General features: G+C 37.0%; 1 protein-coding gene across 11 annotated transcripts in view; it reads left to right on the top strand.

The window, feature by feature from the left end:
* Positions 1-19577, top strand: part of WDFY3 (WD repeat and FYVE domain containing 3) — a 270532-nt gene that overhangs the window by 207705 nt on the left and 43250 nt on the right. For 9 of the 11 annotated variants that reach the window (XR_014264054.1, XM_082463207.1, XM_082463215.1 and 6 more), the window contains 8 exons: positions 682-759; positions 2254-2481; positions 8879-8932; positions 11190-11358; positions 13741-13904; positions 16439-16587; positions 18085-18205; positions 18733-18818. Coding sequence is in view for 10 of the 11 variants with exons in the window: in XM_082463207.1 (XP_082319333.1) it covers positions 682-759; positions 2254-2481; positions 8879-8932; positions 11190-11358; positions 13741-13904; positions 16439-16587; positions 18085-18205; positions 18733-18818 (1049 nt within the window). In the remaining variant the exon portion in view is untranslated. The remainder of the gene's footprint in view (positions 1-681; positions 760-2253; positions 2482-8878; positions 8933-11189; positions 11359-13740; positions 13905-16438; positions 16588-18084; positions 18206-18732; positions 18819-19577) is intronic. The other 2 variants (XM_082463214.1, XM_082463211.1) reach the window with 1 other exon arrangement.

Here is a 19577-nt window from a genome sequence, read left to right as displayed (position 1 = left end):
CATTAATTTCTTCCTCATCATACTGTCTTTGCCATCCCAGAATCTTAGTGGCAGCTGTGAAAAGGGCCTGGGAGAAACCATGTGTATGAGTCATTCCATGTGTCAGGTTGGGTTCCCCAGGAAGCACACTCTGAGAGGGGGTTTAGTGTGCAGGATGTTTATTAGGGGTGCCCTTGATATTTGTGGATGGGAGAAGACGGAAGCAGGATTGGTCACAGGGAAATGTCAGGCTACAGTGCAGGTCCGGCGGCAGACCCAGCTGTGACCCAGGTGGAGCTTTGGTACCAAAATGACCTGTCAGAGTTGACCTTTACTGAGCTGAAATGGCTGAGCCTGCTTGCCTCCAAATCAGCCAGTGATTGTGGGGTGCCCACAGCTCTCTGCAGCTGAGGTGATCCCTGAAGTACTGACAGCGCTCCCAGAAGTTGTGGCCGTGAGCCCTTCCTTGAAAGGTGCGCTGGGGGATGGGGGGGGGGGTATATGGATCTGTGTCCGTCACATAAGCCTCCATCAGATTCATTATATAATTAATCTTTCAGAGTTTTCTGTGGGGTTTTTTGGGTGTTGTTGTGATGCCTTTAATAGAATTTTAACTAACATGGGGGCATTATTTCAAGGCTAGTTAACATTTTTTCCAGGAAATCCATGAAATATTAAGACTCTTTTTCCACTCATCGTTAGGAGATTTCTCAGTGGATGTTTACACACATCGCCGTTGTTCGTGACTTAGTAGATACACAATATAAGGAATATCAGGAGGTAAGAATCATAACCATAATAATGGTTTGTTTTGCATTCCTTGAGTGAGAAAAGACTGCTTCCCTTGATATCTTCCTCCTGCTTTTAAGAATAAGTTGCTGAACTGAATTTATCATCAGATAATGTTTTTGATTATCCCTGCCAGCAGCTACTTTGGCCATTGGTTTTAACATAGAAAGACTGGAACTTCCTATAGGCAAACTGCATTAAAAAGTGACAGACTGGAGATCAGCACAGCTGAATCCTAATGACATTCACTACCAACATATTGCATGTGTTTGTTCTTAATAAAAATTAAAATATTGGAAAGATCCCTTTCTTTCATACTTAACAAGGAGACCATGAAAATGTGCATCAAAATCTCTGAGAAGTCTCTTAAAATTCTAAAAAATTAAAAGATAAAGTTATTTTTTATTACAAGTGCTTGGTGATTTTGTCAGTAAGAAATATCTTCAGTGAAATCCTCTTGATGAATTCATAATTACTCAACAACTTATTCGAAATATTTTATTTCCATGGCAGCTGAGTTATATCTGTTAAAGATTTCTGAATGATAAGCTGCTAATATTTTATGGGCATGATACTAGATACTTGGTTGTTACAGGGGATTTCCTCCTGCCAGGAACACATAAGTACTATGATGGTATCAGTATAATATCAAGATTACTCCTTCAATAATCATTAGTGTTAGTTGTACAGTATAAAGGGATCTTTACTCTTAAATTGTATACTTATACTCCATGAATTATTAGATAAGCATCTAATGATTAGATGCTTAGTTTTAAGCATCTACTGTTGAAATGTTACACATTCTGACATTTGACAAATAGAAGTTATTCCAAGCCATAAATTTCCATTTAAGTAAGGTGGTTTGGATCTACCCCAGGGACAAGTAAAAATGGTTTTCCTTTAATTTTTATATGAATGTTAAGTTCCCTATCAGGGATGCATGTGTATATTCTTTACCTAAAATTATTGGAAACGTTACGGTGATTACCAGGAATCTAGTGTGTTGGCAATATTTCTTGATGTGGCTTTCTAGATTTTCTTTTATTCATGTTCTAGTAACTGTTTTACAATTGGGGGTGGGGAAGGGGATTCATCCTTAAATTACTGTCTTTATTAACTCACACTGGACAAACCATTTCCATGTATTTTCATAAGTAATATTACCATCTTCCCTGTGCCCAAGCTACAAGTTCCTTCAACACTCTGGTCAGGTGTACTGCACACGCTACCCTGTAGCGATCTTCCATGTATTGTATACTTGGTGCTAAAATAATCGCCTTGGGCCATCACTAAAACCCCACCTTCTCACAAGATCGGCAGCTTACTTTAACCATAAATAGTTGTAACTTTACTTTTATAATATTGCCTGAAATGACCTGGATTGGTGTTTGTTTCCAAAGAATAACTCGGTTTTAAGGTACTTGTAGACTGTTCATTGTTGCTCGTGCTTTTGCTTGAAAACCAACCCGGACTCCCTCTTGCTAGCGTCAGCAAAATGCCCTGAAGTACGTGACGGAGGAGTGGTGCCAAATCGAGTACGAGCTGCTGCGGGAGCGGGGGCTCTGGGGCCCCCCCATCGGTTCCCATCTCGACAAATGGATGTTGGAGATGACGGAAGGGCCCTGCAGAATGAGGAAAAAAATGGTGCGGAATGATATGTTTTACACCCATTACCCTTACGTGCCAGAAACGGAACAAGAGACTAACGTGGCGGTGAGTGCGCAGAATTCAGCGTTTGTAGTGACGCTTCCAAGTCTTCCTTCTTTTTTGTAAGCGTTTTCCCTTATTAGGTCAATTACGAAAAACACCTAATTTAGAAGATTCGATGAACTATAGTAAGTTGATAATGCCAGGGTGCCGGCAGTGGAATGAAAAGGTACAGCAGGGAGCCTTCACAGTGAAGTGGTTTGGATCTTAGACGCTGGAGCCAGATGCCGGGTTTGAAACCTGCCGATGCCCCTTCACTAGCTGGTGACCTCGTACCGGCCACGTTAACCTCTTCAGCTTCTGCTTTCTTTATGCCTAAAATGGAGAAAATAACAGTTCCATCTTAGAAGCTATTGGGAGGATTAAATTAATTAAAATTAGTGAAGTACTTAGAATAGTGTCTGGCACAGAATAAGCACTATCTAAGTGAGTGTTAATAAAATAAACATTGCCACTAAGCAGTATTCTTTGAAGAAATACAGAGCACAGTTAAGGAATAATAATAGCCTGAGTGTATAGATCTTCCCATTTATATTGAGAAGCTTCATCACTGGCTCCACGGGTATAAAACGAACAACATTTGCCCCTCAAGTTCCTTTTTATTCAGACAGGTTACCCTTCCGAAAGCCTTCATTCAGATTTTTGCACTGACCATAAAAATTTTGTCTAAAACGATCATGATCCAGGAATCATGTTTTAGCGTTCGGGAAAATACAGTCTTCCCCAATAAAGTCACTGCAAATTTGGAAGAGAAACCCTTCATGGTTTAAGTACTTTCACATACTTGACTTTAACATGATTCTCTCAACAATTGAAGAAACTAAGATTTATAAAGAAGACTTGGCACATGTGTCTTCTAGTAAGTAGTTCAGATCATATAACATGAGACAACTTGCATTGTTCCAGTGTCTCTTTTTTTCCCAACCAAAACCCTGGCTCCATTTATCTTGTGCTAATTGACTACACATTTGTCCTGATGCTACTTAGAATATAGGCCTTAGATCTGCTAATATATAGTTATTTAAGTTTTTTTTTTTTAAGATAGCTTCCTAAAGTTTACTTTTCTCAAAGCTGTTCCGTTCTGTCAAGAATGCCGTACTTGGGGGACTTCCCTGGTTAAGACTTCACTTTCCAATGCAGGGGGTGTGGGTTGGCTCTCTGGTCAGAGAGCTAAGATCCCACATGCCTTGTGGCCAAAAACCAAAACATATCGGGACTTCCCTGGTGGCACAGTGGTTAAGAATCTGCCTGCCAATGCAGGGGACGTGCGTTCGATCCCTGGTCCAGGAAGATCCCACATGCCGCAGAGCAGGTAAGCCCATGTGCCACAACTACTGAGCCTGGGCCCTAGAGCTCGCGAGCCACAACTGCTGAAGCCCGCATGCCTAGAGCCCGTGCTCCTCAACAAGAGAAGCCACCGCAATGAGAAGCCCACGCACCGCAACGAAGAGTAGCCCCCGTTCGCCACAACTAGAGAAAGCCCGTGCTCAGCAACAAAGACCCAATGCAACCAAAAATAAATAAATAAAAAATAAAGTAAATTTTTTAAAGAACATAAAACAGAAGAACAAATTCAATAAAGACTTTTAAAAAATAATAAAAATAAAATAAAAAAGAATGCCATACTTGGTAAATTTTAATTTAAAGCACTGTAATTTCTAATACTAGCACACTATGTAGAAAAATAAATCCACCCGTATTTTTTTTTTTTTTTAACTTTGGGTTTATTTATTTATTTATTTATTTATTTATTTGCGGCTGTGTTGGGTCTTTGTTTCTGTGCGAGGGCTTTCTCTAGTTGCGGCAAGTGGGGGCCACTCTTCATCACGGTGCACGGGTCTCTCATTATTGCAGCCTCTCTTGTTGTGGAGCACAGGCTCCAGACGCGCAGGCTCAGTAATTGTGGCTCACGGGCCTAGTTGCTCCGCGGCATGTGGGATCCTCCCAGACCAGGGCTCGAACCCGTGTCCCCTGCATTGGCAGGCAGATTCTCAACCACTGTGCCACCAGGGAAGCCCCACCCGTATTTTTACAGAGTCCACACTTACAACCTTAATATCATTAGCATTTTACCTAAGCAAAGTTCACCAGTCTGTGAAATCTAAACAGACAGTCTCAGAAATAAGTATGAACCATATGGAACTTTTTTTTTTTTTTTTTTTAACCAGATGGGTTACATATTGGGAAATACAAGGCAGTCAAGGAATGTTAGAGATACGTTTACAAAAAAGGAAAAAGCAGGTGGGAAGGGGAGATGATTACAGATTGTGGAATTCATGCTGCTGCTTAAGTTCATGCACAAGTCAAGGTTAATCTGCTATGATGAAGTTTTCTGAATGAATAATGATTTTGGTGTTGCTAGTTCAAAATCTTTTGTAAATTTGAAACCCCATTAAATGTCCACTTTTTTTCTTATGGAATATGCAATCTGGCAATATCAACAGCAAAGAGAATTCCAAAAAGTAGAGCGGCTGCTATCCCACTAACTTCTATTGTGAAATCAAAAAAGGAGAGCAGATACTTAACGAAGCACAGTGAGCTTGATGCTCTGCAGAGCAGTCACTTGCAGTTTCCTGTATGTCTCATGACAGCCCTCTGAAGTATAGTTATATTATTATCCCAATTTCACAGATGATAAATAGAAGCCTAGAAAATTAAGGAACACCTTCTAGGTCATGCTAAGTACTGGAGCAAGATATAATGACTAGATTGACAGTTCCTCAGAAGTTCCTCACTCTTGAAAAAGGATTCCGATCTTTGGTGGTTTTGAGAAGTTGTCAGTGGACAGTGAATTTCTTCCAGACAGAACCACATATTGGGTTGGCCAAAAAGCTCATGCGGGTTTTTCCGTAATGTCTTATGGAAAAACCCACACGAACTTTTTGGCCAACCCAATACTAGGTTTTGTCTCTCTAATGGTAAAGAATATCTAGAACTTAATAAATATTGAGTGAATGGACTTACCAGCACTCTTTCTTCCTAAGTTAGATTTTATCCATTGCATCCCATTCAGCATTCTTATAGAATTTTCCTAATTATTTTTCCACTAAAAAGGGCTAGAGTCAAATTTTATGGGGTGTGAAGTTTATATAACTTTGGGAGGCGCTATAAGAAAAAGAGTACAAAATTATGAATACAAAATTACTAGGGCCCCACTTCCAGGACTTTGAAAGGAACCCATGGGAAGTGATGGCTGTTGAGGTATATGGTTCATTAATTTCACCATAAATCCTCCTGTGGTCTGAGCTGTATTAAATATTGCCTCCCAGAGTTAGAGATCAGTCACGTCTTCCCTTTCAGCTCCCATAAACGTGTTGCCCTCCTTGCACCCATGTTTATAAAATATAGGCAGTACTTTTTGTGACATTACAGGTATTTCAGGTAGAACAGGTGCAAACTGAAAATTGCTTTTAAGGCCTCTTGATAGGTAAAACAGGCTTTGCCTAGAGTAAGGACAAATGATTTGATCTTTGCCTTATTTATTAAGAACAATTATTGTTTTAAGTAACATTTAAATCTTTAGCCCTCTTAATTGAACTGAAGAAATACAGTGATGATTTAAAAGTTATTTCTTGTTTTAAAATCTTTGATATGTTAGAAATGAATCAAGTGGGCTTCCCTGGTGGCGCAGTGGTTGAGAATCTGCCTGCCAATGCAGGGGACACGGGTTCGAGCCCTGGTCTGGGAAGATCCCACATGCCACGGAGCAACTGGGCCTGTGAGCCACAATTACTGAGCCTGCGCATCTGGAGCCTGTGCTCCGCAACAAGAGAGGCCGCGATAGTGAGAGGCCCGCGCACCGCGATGAAGAGTGGCCCCCGCTCGCCGCAACTAGAGAAAGCCCTCGCACAGAAACGAAGACTCAACACAGCCATAAATAAATAAATAAATAAATAAAAGAACGTGAATTTCTTTAAAACAAACAAACAAACAAACAAACAAACAAAAAAAGAAATGAATCAAGTGATTATTTCTTTAGTCATTTAAGTTTTATTTCTTAAACCTGGATAATGCTACCTACTGTATTAAAAAGTAGTTTACCTTTTATTATAAGTCTTGAATTTTATTTTTAAATTAGTTGTTTATTTATAGAATGTAGAACATATTTGAGTGTTTCATTTGCCACCGACTTAAAAGCTTTGAAAGTTTATCAACTAAAATTGTTTTAATGAGAACAGCAATAATTTTTTTGTCCTGAGAAAAGTTATGTACATGTGGAAAATTCTCTGATCTCACATAAAAATAATTTATCCCCTTTGCACAGGGACTTTCCTTAGGGGACCATTTTCAAAACTAAAATAGCTATACTGAATTGCACTGTAATTCTGTATTTTAAGTGATAATATTAGTTATAAATATTAAGATGTGAGCCTGGGATATGATGAAAATACAAAATATGGTTGTTTTTAAGCAGTTGTCTAATTACTCTGAATCCTAAGGAATGAGAATAAAATTCCATATTTTGCCATTTAAGAAGTTATATTTAAGTACTAAAACCAGGTTTTAATTCTGTAATCCCCTTATTTTCACAGAATAATAATCTCAGACAAATTTACTATTCTTTGCAAATATCATTGGGGCAAAGACCTCACCGTTTCCTATTAATGTTGGGCTGCTTGGGGCAGAAGGGTAAACGACTTACCTGAAGTTCCTTTTCTAATTAAGGGAGTCTCATGTGGGTGCCTCCACATATATTTTTATATAATATATAGATATCACAGGACTCATAGGAACTAAGCAACTCATTCAAGAAATTCCATTGCCAGCAATATAGAAAAATTGGAAGTAAAGGGAGTATAAAATTATTTTCTATAAATTCTGACTTTGACAAATTTAGGTTTCTATATAAACATAATTATAATAATAATTTAGTTATAAAAGTTTAAAGAGAGCTATGATAATACTAAAATTATTAGTATAACATGTATCTTCGCTAATGAATGCTGTACCTTTTAGTAAAATAAGATCCTCAGTCAGTAAGTGGTTCAGTGAGCAAATATGTATTAAACCAGCACTGTGCCTTATGCTGCAGGGAAAATACGATTGTGTACATGTCGGACCCTGCCCACATTCTGGTTGGGGATATGTAGTGGACATCAGAATTGGGTTTGACAATAGTAATTGGTCATTTTGCTATATTGGTTTATCACATATCTATCCAGTGATCTATCTTGTTTTTTTATTAATTTCAAAATGAGTTGCAGAGTCAGTACCCTTCACCCCTAAATACTTCCCCATGCATATCAATAGAGTTCAACATTTGTTCATAATTCTTTTTTATTGACATAAATTTTACATATATTGAAATATATAAATCCTAAGTGTACCGTTCAGTGAGGTTTAACAAATGTGTAGTAATACTCGTGTAACCCAAACCTTTACCAAGATTGAGAACATAGATGTATATTTTCAAGATTATCCTTCGACATAAGGTATGCTTTTAAAAGTTTGCTTTTAAGGAGAGAGGTTTATTAAAACCATATTAAGTATTTGAAAGTATGCCCAGTAGTTCAATGTTTGTTTTGCCAAGGGAAGCAAACATTTGTAAAAGCATTTTGCTTGCTCATATTTACTCTAGGGAAAGGTACTAGAAGTCATCTCCAGGTACAAACTGTGAAAAGGAAGAAAAATTGGAATGATTCTTGGATGTGTTACTGTCTGTCTGTAGCTGTCTGTGTGTTTACACGCACAGGCCACACACTCCAGCTCAACAGATACTGCCGCCTTGTTAGTCGAGATTTTATTGAGAATAAAATATAGAGTAACTACCTAATTCTTTAGGAAGTAATTTTTACAAAAACTTTTGGTTTGGAGGCTGATGATCCAGTCTCCCTTCTGCTTTCAGCCTTTCTGAGGTCATAGCTGTGAAGGTAGCAAAGGAAATAGGTCCTTGGGCTTTTAGGGGAAGGTGTTTTTTCACTAACAGGCGCTTAGTGATTTCTGTGGTATGGGATATTGTAGATAATAGTTTAAACCAGTTGCTTCTGTTACAAAACAGATCTAGGGATAAACACAGTAAAAGGTAGGTGGAAGGTGATAGCTAGCACTAGATTCTATTATCTGGTTTTCTGTTTTTTTCCTTTGAAGCCATATAAAGAGTTGCCTGTAAATCATCCATGACACTGGCAGCCTGTGGTGAAGTTTTGTGTGTGTGATTTTTAAGTTTGTCCTGTTCAGTAGCCTTGAGAATTTTAGTGTAGTTTCTTTTACTTTAAAACTACTTTGGATAATTGAGAAAACAATCACACGATGCTAAGTGATTATTTCAAGCAGCTTAGGATATCATATTAATTTTGTGTGAGTGCATCTTCCACATTCCATACAGTCCTCAAGAATATTTTATTTTTGTGTTGTTCTTTGTTATTTTTTTCTGATGTGTCTATACTTAATACCCTGTTTTCAGTCTGAGATCCCAAGTAAACAGCCTGAGACACCCGATGATATCATTCCTCAAAAGGTAAAACACAAAATACCATAAAAGAATGCAAAATACTTGCAGTTTTGTTTTTTTTTTCCTTTGTGTTATTTTGTTTTTGTTTTGTTTTTTTATTTTAGTGCATGGTAGACTAGACTAACCTAAAGAGTTGACTTTCAACTTGTTTCTGTAAGTTCCTTAGAGTTGAAAAGTGAATTTCATTCACGCCGAGAGGTGTCCTCGTCTCTCTCGCTTCGTTCTGATCAGCTTTCTAGGGTCTGTATGCCGCTCACTAACAGGCTGAGTATTCACTGCTCTCACCGTGAAATGTGTACTGCTTCACACTTACACTAACAAGTCCCAAGGCATGTTAGTAATGGGCAGCCTGACACTACCAACTTTTTTTTTTTCAATTACTCATTTAATTCTTCTAGATATTAAACAGTATATATTTTGAGAATGCAAGTGTATTCTCTTTTAAAATTACTTTTTCAATCAGAAGAAACTAAATGGAAACTAAGTGTATATGACCACTTTTTAAAATACAGTTTTAATTTATTTTAATTAATTTAAATTTATATAATCCAGAAGGATTCAGTACATAATTCAGTAAAAAAAAAAAAAAAAAAAACCAGTTCAGAAATGTCACAGAAATATACCTCAAAATATTTAAGGGAAAATGCTTATAGTTCCAAGTCAGATATAAAGTCAGTAACCAAGATGTTGTCCCACATCTGTTAATTCATTGTTTTGCCCATCACTAACTATGCTTTCATCTTTTTAAAAATGAACAATTATGAGTTGAAGATAATTGTTAGATCTCATGTAGAGAATTGTTATAGTACAAAATTTACTACCCTGATTTCATTTCAAAAATATTGCAGTATTATTAGTTGGTTCATCAGATCCTTCCTTCCATAACTGTAATATTTTTTTTACATCATTTCAATACTTTCCTATGTTATATATTTCAGTTTTCATTTGCTGCATATCATTCATCAGTTAGCTTGCAGCTCTCTTCATTCCCTAACTTTATACCTGAAGTTAAAAGAAGGGTAATGGTGGCTTGAGTTAGGCATCTTTTCATCTCAAAATTGGTTCAGTATTTTAGTCTAAATATTCCTGTTGGACACTTGTTTTCTACTTTAGTTGAAAATCATTTTTTTAAAAAGGTCTTGCTTAAAATAAGCATTATTGTAGACAATACATATAACTACCTGAGTCGAAGAGTTAGGCTGATAGAATACTTTCAATTAGACATTCATAGGAAAGGAAAGGTAAGATTTTTTTTTTTTTTTTTTTAAAGCAAGCAAGTTGAAAAAAAAAAAGATAATGTTTAGAAAGGGAAGGTCTTTAAGCATGTTTCAAACCCTGTCTTTTTCTTAATTGTTAATTTAAAGTCTGGGTCTCATTATGATCAACCTGTATACATATAAACTTTTCCCTATGGTTTTACATTTTTGTAGGAAACTTTAGACCTTAATTTTTCATTATCTATTGTTCTAAGAAAAAAAAAAAGTTTGGGTTAATCGGAGAACCTGTTTTTAGGATAAATATTAATTATTCTGAAAAGGAAATGCTCTTGTATCATACACCAAAAAGGTAAATCTTTTCTAATGTTTCTACATAATTAATTTCTTCTTCAAAATGGACTTATATGTTCTTGATATACTCATTTAGTTAGTAAGTTTATGGATCACATTCTTTTACACAACAAACAACAGGATGTTTTAACAAATTAGACACACCAGCTTGGAGTGGCAGGCCAACCAAACAGTGTCATCTGGCCTGAAGCCGGTCGATTCCATATTGGGTCAGGACTCTCTGAAGGTCTGGGCCATTTCCAGAGTTCCAGAGAGATATGGGAATATGGGAACAGGGCAGTTCTGGGTCCCTACCTTCAAATATCTGAAGTAAGCACTCACACAGGTAATTCCAACTGAATGGATGGCCCTTTAGGCCTATTTACTTGGGGTGGAAGCAAAGTTTCAGGCTCCTCAGAAACTAGACTCCCCTTGCAACTTGATGCTCTCCGACACTGAGCATTCTCTCTACTGTACTGATGCATCAGTGAGGCTGTACTATACTAACATGGAAACATTTGGCTAAAGATGATGTGTTTCTTTTTTCGGGAGGAACAAAACTGCTAATATTGTTGTTTTATATATATTTTTTTTAAATCAGTGCAATTTAAAAATAGAGAAACTTAACCCAAAAGACTGTGGATTTACCCTGTATAAATAGTCTATTAATTCTTGAAGATAAATTATCTGAGTCCTTTCCTTTTGTTGTTTCTTAGAAACCTGCTCGATACAGAAGAGCTGTAAGTTATGACAGTAAAGAATACTACATGCGACTAGCCTCTGGCAACCCAGCCATTGTCCAAGATGCCATAGTAGAGAGTTCGGAAGGTGAAGCTACTCAACAAGAACCAGAGCATGGTGAAGACACTATTGCTAAAGTCAAAGGTCAGCCTTCCTCTCTGATTTTAATTAAAAACCATTTGGGAGCATTCCTTTTACTTGAATCTATATGAAAATATTAGCAACTCTAAACAGTAGGGCCAACCTAAAAGTATCCGTACATATTTTACTATCGCACCCTTCTTAAAGATTGATTTCTTTATCAGAACTAAAGAGACTGGCTCTTCTTTATTGCCTACAGATGAATGTAATGTGCCGTTGGCTTGATAATTTTTTTTCACTGTATCTGGCAGAATTCTCGGTGGTACCTGATATTTTAAGTTAAGGCCCTGAAAACTAAATAAATATGTATAAAACTAAAACAACCACTAAATGTGTCATTAGTGCATGTTAGCCAACAGTAAGAAATAATGGTCTTTCTTCCAATGAGCTAAGACAGATTATTCCAAAGCTATACTTTATGAGCCTAGAAAGACATGCATATGGTGATGAATTGGACTAAAATGGCCATGGACTTTTTGATTCTGTACTTCTGCATATGTGTGCCCTCTGCCCTCTTGCTACAGCTTCTCTGTGATCTGGACCTACCCAGTCTTGAAGATACGGGTCAAACTGTCCTACTCTGAAGGCTTTTCCAACTCCGCTGTCCTCCAATAGCACTTTGCTCATATCTTTTATAGCAGTTTCAGTGATTTCTTTCACTGCTTTATGTTTTCCTAAATTATAAGTTTCTCAGAGGCAGAGATTATTTCTCCTCTCACTTTATAGATTTTGGCACATGCCTAGCACAAAATGGGGATTCAGTCAATACTGAATAAGTAAATCAGTCCATTGTTTTAATTTTTTAAGCCTCTGATTTATCATAAATTCAAAAGTCTTGGCGTAGTCTATAGATAAAGCCCTAGAATATAAATTAAGAACTGTAAATTAAAAATTATTTTCAGATCTCATTGATAAAAAACTAACAGTATATGACCATGTCAACAAAAAAATTTATCTGTAATTGTTATCGGTTTCTCCTATTACATTATACCTGTTCTCTCTTGTGATAACTATGAATTACTAAACATTTCATAATCCATCTAACATTTTCATAGAATCACTGAAACTTTTATTAGTTGAACAAAGTTTTCAGCCTTATCATTTCTTGACACTGCATCAGCAAAGTTATTGAGATGGGTCCAAAGTTGTATTTCCTGGCTATAACCAAGGTGTATAATTCACAGAGTTTGTGATGTCTTGTGTTTGGGTCATTGGCATTAACTTCTCATCTTGGCCTCATTTTCCTAATGTCTAATTGAGCTAAAACCACAAATATTGGTGTCACTACTGTGATATGCAAGATGCTATGCTAGACATAGAGTTGGAGGTTTTGATTCGTCAAACTAAAAATAAAGCAGCTGGAAGCTTTTCCCCTTGTGGATATCTCAGCAAGACTTGATCTTTCTTGTTTATTTATTATACTCTTTCACATGTGAAAATGAGGTTCTTCCCAAGGCAGAGCAGAACCTCTGATAACTTGTGTTCAAAGGATAGGTTTCTAACAGGCTGATTTACGTTTTTCCAAAATTCTTAGTGTAACTATCATTGGTAGATACAACATTACTTTTTTTCGTACAGAACTAAAGAATATTAAATTAAATGTGAGATTTAGAGTTTATTTTGAGTGCTTCCCATACTCTGGGTTATCAGTGGTTACTTTCATCAGCTGATTTTAATTTCATCTCCTGTGATTATCAATAAAATTATCAAAATGTAGGCAGTAAAATGTTAACTTATGTGGCACATTAAATTGTCTGGCCCTATATTTTTAAAAGAATTGTGTTCTTATTCTTTATGGCCTGATGATTTAATCAAATTCATTCATGTATGAGTGACCATACTGCCACTTGTAATATGAGTCTTGAAGTAGTCCTCATGGGCCCTCCAAGTAGGTGGAATCTCTTATAATCATGTTTATAACTCGCTGTCCTTATTTTTGTTTCTGATAATGACTGATCATTTATTGAGGGTATCCCCTCAGTGACACCTGCCCATTAGCACCACCACTTTTACCATTAATTATGCTAAGCCCTCTGTTTATCATCATCATCTGACACTTACTGAGAATTTACTATTTATTATGCGTGATACTAAGCACTTTACATGAATTACCTCGTTTAGTCCTCCAACAATCCTCCTGGTATCCATGATAGGTAGTATTCTTGTCCCGGTTTTATAGGTGAGAAACTGAGGTTCAGAGGGGACAAATAATACTCCAAGGTCATGCGGCTGTTTAACTCCAGAGCCTGTGCTGTTGACCACTGAACGGTGCTGCCTCCCCATACCTTCCAGAACTCTCTCAAATTGGAAATGTAGAGGAGGGACTAAATGGCTCCCACATGACCCCAGCAAGACCACATGACCCTCTTGGCTCTTATCCTGCAGGACTGGTCAAGCCGCCTCTAAAACGGTCTCGATCTGCACCTGATGGAGGAGATGAGGAGACCCAGGAGCAGCTACAAGACCAGATTGCTGAGGGTAGCTCTATAGAAGAGGAGGAGAAAACGGACAACGCCACCCTGCTGCGCCTATTAGAAGAGGGAGAAAAGGTGCCTTACTTCTGAAAAGGAGGGATTGTATTAAGTGGTTTGTCTCCATTTTACAAGACTAGTTGAAGGGTATTTATCCGGCAGCCAAAGATAAATATTTTAGCCTCTGCAGTGAAATCAGTATTAGGCGCCCTTTTGGGTTCAACACTCTGCGTCTTTCATCTGTAGGGTTTTCTGACCTCTCTGAACACACTGAACAGCAAGAAGTTGCATCAGATATAGTATTAACAGTTGACACCTAGTTCACTGTCTTCCTCTAAACCCTTATTAGGCTGCAACTCTTGCCATAATTCTCATTTCAAACCCATGTACACAACCCATTCAGTAATTTGGCCCTGTATTTTTTCCTATACCTCTGTAATTCCAGTAACCAAACCACACAAGCAACTTCAACTAGACCATCATCCCCAGCCTTGTACTTAACCCCTGCTGTGCTTCATTCACAAAAGACTACTTTGCCTTCCTGTTTCTCTCAGCCTCTTACACCCTGCGACCCCTCCAGGCTCACTTTACTGACTCTGCCATGTAGCCTGAGCCCCCTGCCTTTTGTGCCTTGCAGTTCACTACATCCATGATATTTCTTTACTCTGCGCTTTACTCATTGTGTTCTCTGCCTAAATGCCCCTCTTTCCATCACTTGCATAACCTCTATCCTAGTAACTCGCATTTGATGCAACATCATTTATCTGGATGTCTTTAATGCTCACACAGAGGAAGCTTTCCTTCACTGTCTTGCCAGCTCAGGCTTAGTTAGACACCCTCCTCTATGCTTTTATAAAGCCTTATATATAGCACTCACTTTATCATGTTATTATTATTTGTTCCTGTGTCTGTCTCTTCACCTAGATAGTGAGCTCTTTTGAGGCAGGCACTGTTTCTTATTTCTATCCCAGTGCCTTACACAGTTCCAGTCACCTGATAGAAACTCAGTAAACCTTGAATGAAGGAGTGATTGGTTGAATAAATAAAGGGATAAATGAGTAAAGGAATGAGTGAATTGAATGTGTAGTGAGTATCACCTTTTTAAAGGTTGTTTTGCCTATTATATTAGATCTTGGTATAACACTTGAAATCTTATCCACTAAGAAATAGTAACTAGAAATTAAGGTTTAATTTTTTTAATTCTGTTCAAATATATGGCCTGATTAATCTTGAATGAAAACATAAGAAAAAAAGTATGTAACTATAAAAGTACATTAGCTCTGAAGGAAGCACAAGAGAGGCTTCTAGGGCCTTGGGAATGTTCTGTTTCTTGATCTGGATGCTGGTTGCATCATATTTTAAGCATTTGAAAATTCATCAAGCTATGCACTTATGAAATAAACATTTTTTTCTGTGTATATATTATACTTACAATAGGGTTATTTTAAAAGTATGTCAGTTTTTCTCCTGTAACATTCTAAGTTTTTATTATTGAAGTAGTTCAGATGTGGTGATGAAAATTAACTTACATTTGCATATTTTAGAAAATCTATTTTCTGATGCTGTCATTTTTTAAACTTTTTAAACTCATGAGTACAGTTTTTGCTCTAATTGCTTTAAGTTTGAATAGTGCAGGAGGTGTATTTAGACTGACATTTATTTGACATTTGTTTGACTCTGATTTAATTGCTGATTTTTTTTTCCTTGATTCATGTTGAACTGAGTGTGAGCAAGTAAGAATTTTTACTAAGGACTAGATCCTGCCTGTTGGAAAGAAAACACTGCTAACATTGAGAGATTTAGCAAGTCCTTCCTTCTATGAGGAAAATGCAACTTCTGCCAAGTTTGGCATTTTACAATGGCACAACAGGCTGCCAGGCAGGCAGACTCCAGTGGAGAGCAAATAGAGACAAATTCCACAACTCCAGTTCCAGGGGTTGTTATGGGAAAAGAGGAAAGTAAGCTATGTGGAAGAGAAGACAGCCAACAATTCCTAACATGATTATGTATGTCTCACTAACTCTCATGACAAGCCAATGAAGTATATTTGAAACTTATATGAAGACACAGAAGCCCAGAAACATTAAGAAATTTGACCAAATCTATAGTTGAACAACAGAACTGGGAATTCACTCAGGATTGTCGGGCTCTGCATACATTTTTCACTGTATCATCCTTCCTGGCCCAGGGCACAATCCTCATCTCCTCACATGTATGCCTCAGTTCCCTTTCCTGCAAAGTTTGTGTCTGTCTCCTTCCTTTTCTAACTTGTTCATTGACTGTAGAGCCTAGTACACATGTGCCTGGCACAGAGTTAGTACTCAGTGAATGTTAGGATAAGTGGATTGGGTGGATGGATATAAGTAATGGTTGTTTCCTTTTACTGAAGTCAACTGCAACTCAGACTGCAATCTTAGCTATTCTTTTTAATATGCTTAAACTCTGGTTAATATGCTTAGCTCAGGGGATGCCATCACAGAGTGACATCTTCATAAAATCTTGTTTGCCCATTAAATCCATGTTTAAAAACATTTTGCTTCATTTATATCAAAAAAAGAAATTACCTGATTTTTAAAAACTATATTAATGAATGTTTATGGTTTTCTTTATAGATCCAACACATGTACCGCTGTGCTCGAGTCCAGGGCCTAGATACCAGTGAAGGGCTACTTCTTTTTGGTAAAGAGCATTTTTATGTGATTGATGGATTTACAATGACAGCAACCAGGGAAATAAGAGATATTGAAACCTTACCTCCAAAGTAAGTAAATGAATGAAGAGACACAAAGTACAGCTATCTTTAGAAAGCAATATATCTACATGGGTTTGTTTGGTTTTTTTTCTTTTTTTTTGGCTGCATTGGGTCTTCATTGCTGCACTCAGGCTTTCTCTAGTTGCGGCGAGCGGGGGCTACTCTTTGTTGCAGTGGGCAGGCTTCTCACTGCGGTGGCTTCTCTTGTTGCGGAGCACGGGCTCTAGGTGCGCAGGCTTCAGTAGTTGTGACACGCAGGCTCAGTAGTTGTGGCTCGCAGGCTCTAGAGCACAGGCTCACTAGTTGTGGCACACGGGCTTAGTTGCTCTGCGGCATGTGGGATCTTCCCAGACCAGGGCTCAAACCCGCGTCCCCTGCTTGGCACACAGATTCTTAACCACTGTGCCACCAGGGAAGTCCTACATAGTTTTTTTTAATGCAAAAATTGTGTTTCAAGTAATGTTATCTCTCAGTTTTTGTGCATCCATCATTAAATATTCACCAGAGTAATAGTTATTTCAAGGCTATAAGAGACAAATTTGCCTTATTTATCAAAATGAAAACTAAATACAATTTATTGCTATGCATTAATAGCACTAGATATAATACAAGTTCCTTGTATTATAATCTATATATTTATCAAGTTATTCTGAATTTGTAAATTGTTCTTTTTTTCAAATTTCAGTGCAAACACAGTTGTAGAGAAAATGCAGGCGGCTGTATAATACTCTAACAAACGTAAGAGGTTCCATGTCCTCTGAGTACCCTAGAAGCAGTGTGACTGAAGCACAGGCAGGAATTAACTGCCTGAGTTTATCCATCTTCCTTTTCTTCTGCCAGCCCTATGATGGACGTGATAGTGGGTAATGGAAAACCCAGAGACAGACAAAGCCCAAAGGGAGATGAAAAAGCTTAAGGCTTAGAAAATCAACACGCTCTTCTCTTCCTTTAACATTTTGAACACCTAACATGCACTGTGAATGTGGACATGATCATCTTCATTGCTAGGAGATATTTCAAATAATTACTTTGAGTAGCAATCAGGGCCACATTATGACTTTTATGGGCCTCTTCCTACATATAAAGATACCTAAGATGATGTTTTTCTGACTGTGTTGGTTTAAAGATGAACATTTTCATATTATATATTAAAATATTTTCTTCTACCTGAAAGTTCAGTTTTTTCTTCTGATTTTAAAAGAAATTAAGACATTTTCTTGGACCCCCTAAAAGAATATAGGCCTTGGCACTTGCCAGCTATGCCTGATAAATAAGCCCTGACAGCATGAATAGGATTTTTTTTAAGTTATATTCACCAAAGGGGGTTTCTGGTATACTGAGTAGCTACCAAATTATTCTCTTAAAGGTGTGTCTTTTTTGAACTAAATATTCAGATATATCGATTCCTGCTTCTCTTCACATGTTGAAAATAACACACTCTTTATTGAACAGTGAATTTATCTCTTGCTGTGTTTTTATTATCTCCTTTCTCTGGGCTGCCTATAGTATGCATGAGCCAATTATCCCTAGAGGAGCCAGGCAAGGCCCCAGTCAACTCAAGAGAACATGCAGCATTTTTGCCTATGAAGATATCAAGGAAGTTCATAAAAGGAGGTATCTCCTGCAGGTGGGTTGATTTAGTAGTAATAAACGTTTTGTCAGGTTCCTTTACTTAGAGGATGTATACATGATAGGATCCACATTATTCCTTAGAGTATTAGATTTGGTTGTATGATAGACAAGCTCATGTCACATGGGTGCATAACTTTATAATACATCCCCCTTCTTAAAAAAAAAAACAAAAACACAACCTAAAACTTTGAGTGATATTTTGTTATCCATCTTTCCCTATAGCTATCCAAATTTATATTATAATTTTCTTTTTATATAAAATTGCATTCTCACTATAAATTTACAAAATTATAATTTTATAATTATTTTACCATTATTCTGTTAAAGATTTTAGAAAGAAATTGAGCAGAACAAACTGGCGCTCTTTATTGTGTAATTTAATCTGCTGGGAATTCATGACTGTAACAATGTTCTTCAGTCAACAAGTTAATTTCTTCAACATTATAGAAATTCATAGTGGATAAGTTAATATATAACCCTATTTGTGTTTTTTCTTAATGTTTTTCTCTCTGATCATTTCAGCCTATTGCTGTGGAAGTTTTCTCTGGAGATGGACGGAATTACCTCCTTGCTTTTCAAAAAGGAATTAGAAACAAAGTCTATCAAAGGTATTGTTTATTAGGAATACTTCATAATGCTGTCATGGGAAGAAATGGGAGGTAAAGCATCATTGCCAGTTCAGCTAGTTTTTTAAAAATCTGTTAAATCCATGAATTAACTTCTTTGAAGAAAATGTTTGTTTCATTTTTGCCAGCTTCTTGAAATGTGATTCTTCTGATGCTATTCTATTTTGAAATCACATTTTTCCTTCTGGTAACTTGTAGTAGATATCATCAAAAGCCACCTTAGTGATAAAGTCCCATGTCTCTAAGTGTAAAAGGCTGATGAAACTGGAGCTTAAAAAAATAATACTTCAGATTCAAAATAGGCTTCTTTCATATTTACCAAAAAGAAGACAGTGTCATACCTTGCTATTGAATGCAGAGCCTGAGTTTCCTTAGAATTTATATTCATATGAGACTTTTCTGACTTTGGAAGAGAAGTTGGATACCTTCATCCTTGAAAAAGTAGTATAGCCAAGTAAAGCAGTTGATGTAATCTAACCATATTTCATTTTTGGTAAACTGTGTTTAAATTTTATCTTATAAAAGAAAAATAGTATATGTCCATGTGCTTGAAAATACTTCTGTTGGGCATGTGAATAGTAAGGCTTTTATGAACTTATCATAATATAATATGAGAGCCCTCTTATTCTTTGAAGAGTGGTGTAGATCTTGGCAATCCCTCTATTAGGGAAGTTTTGTATTTCAAGTGAGGAATGACTAATACCAAGCAACACTGCTTATCATTGCAGTACAGTAATACTA

The sequence above is a fragment of the Balaenoptera physalus genome (assembly GCF_965194825.1).
Source record: "Balaenoptera physalus genome assembly, chromosome: 5".
NCBI lineage: Eukaryota > Metazoa > Chordata > Mammalia > Artiodactyla > Balaenopteridae > Balaenoptera > Balaenoptera physalus.
This window is presented reverse-complemented; position numbering and strand designations above follow the sequence as displayed.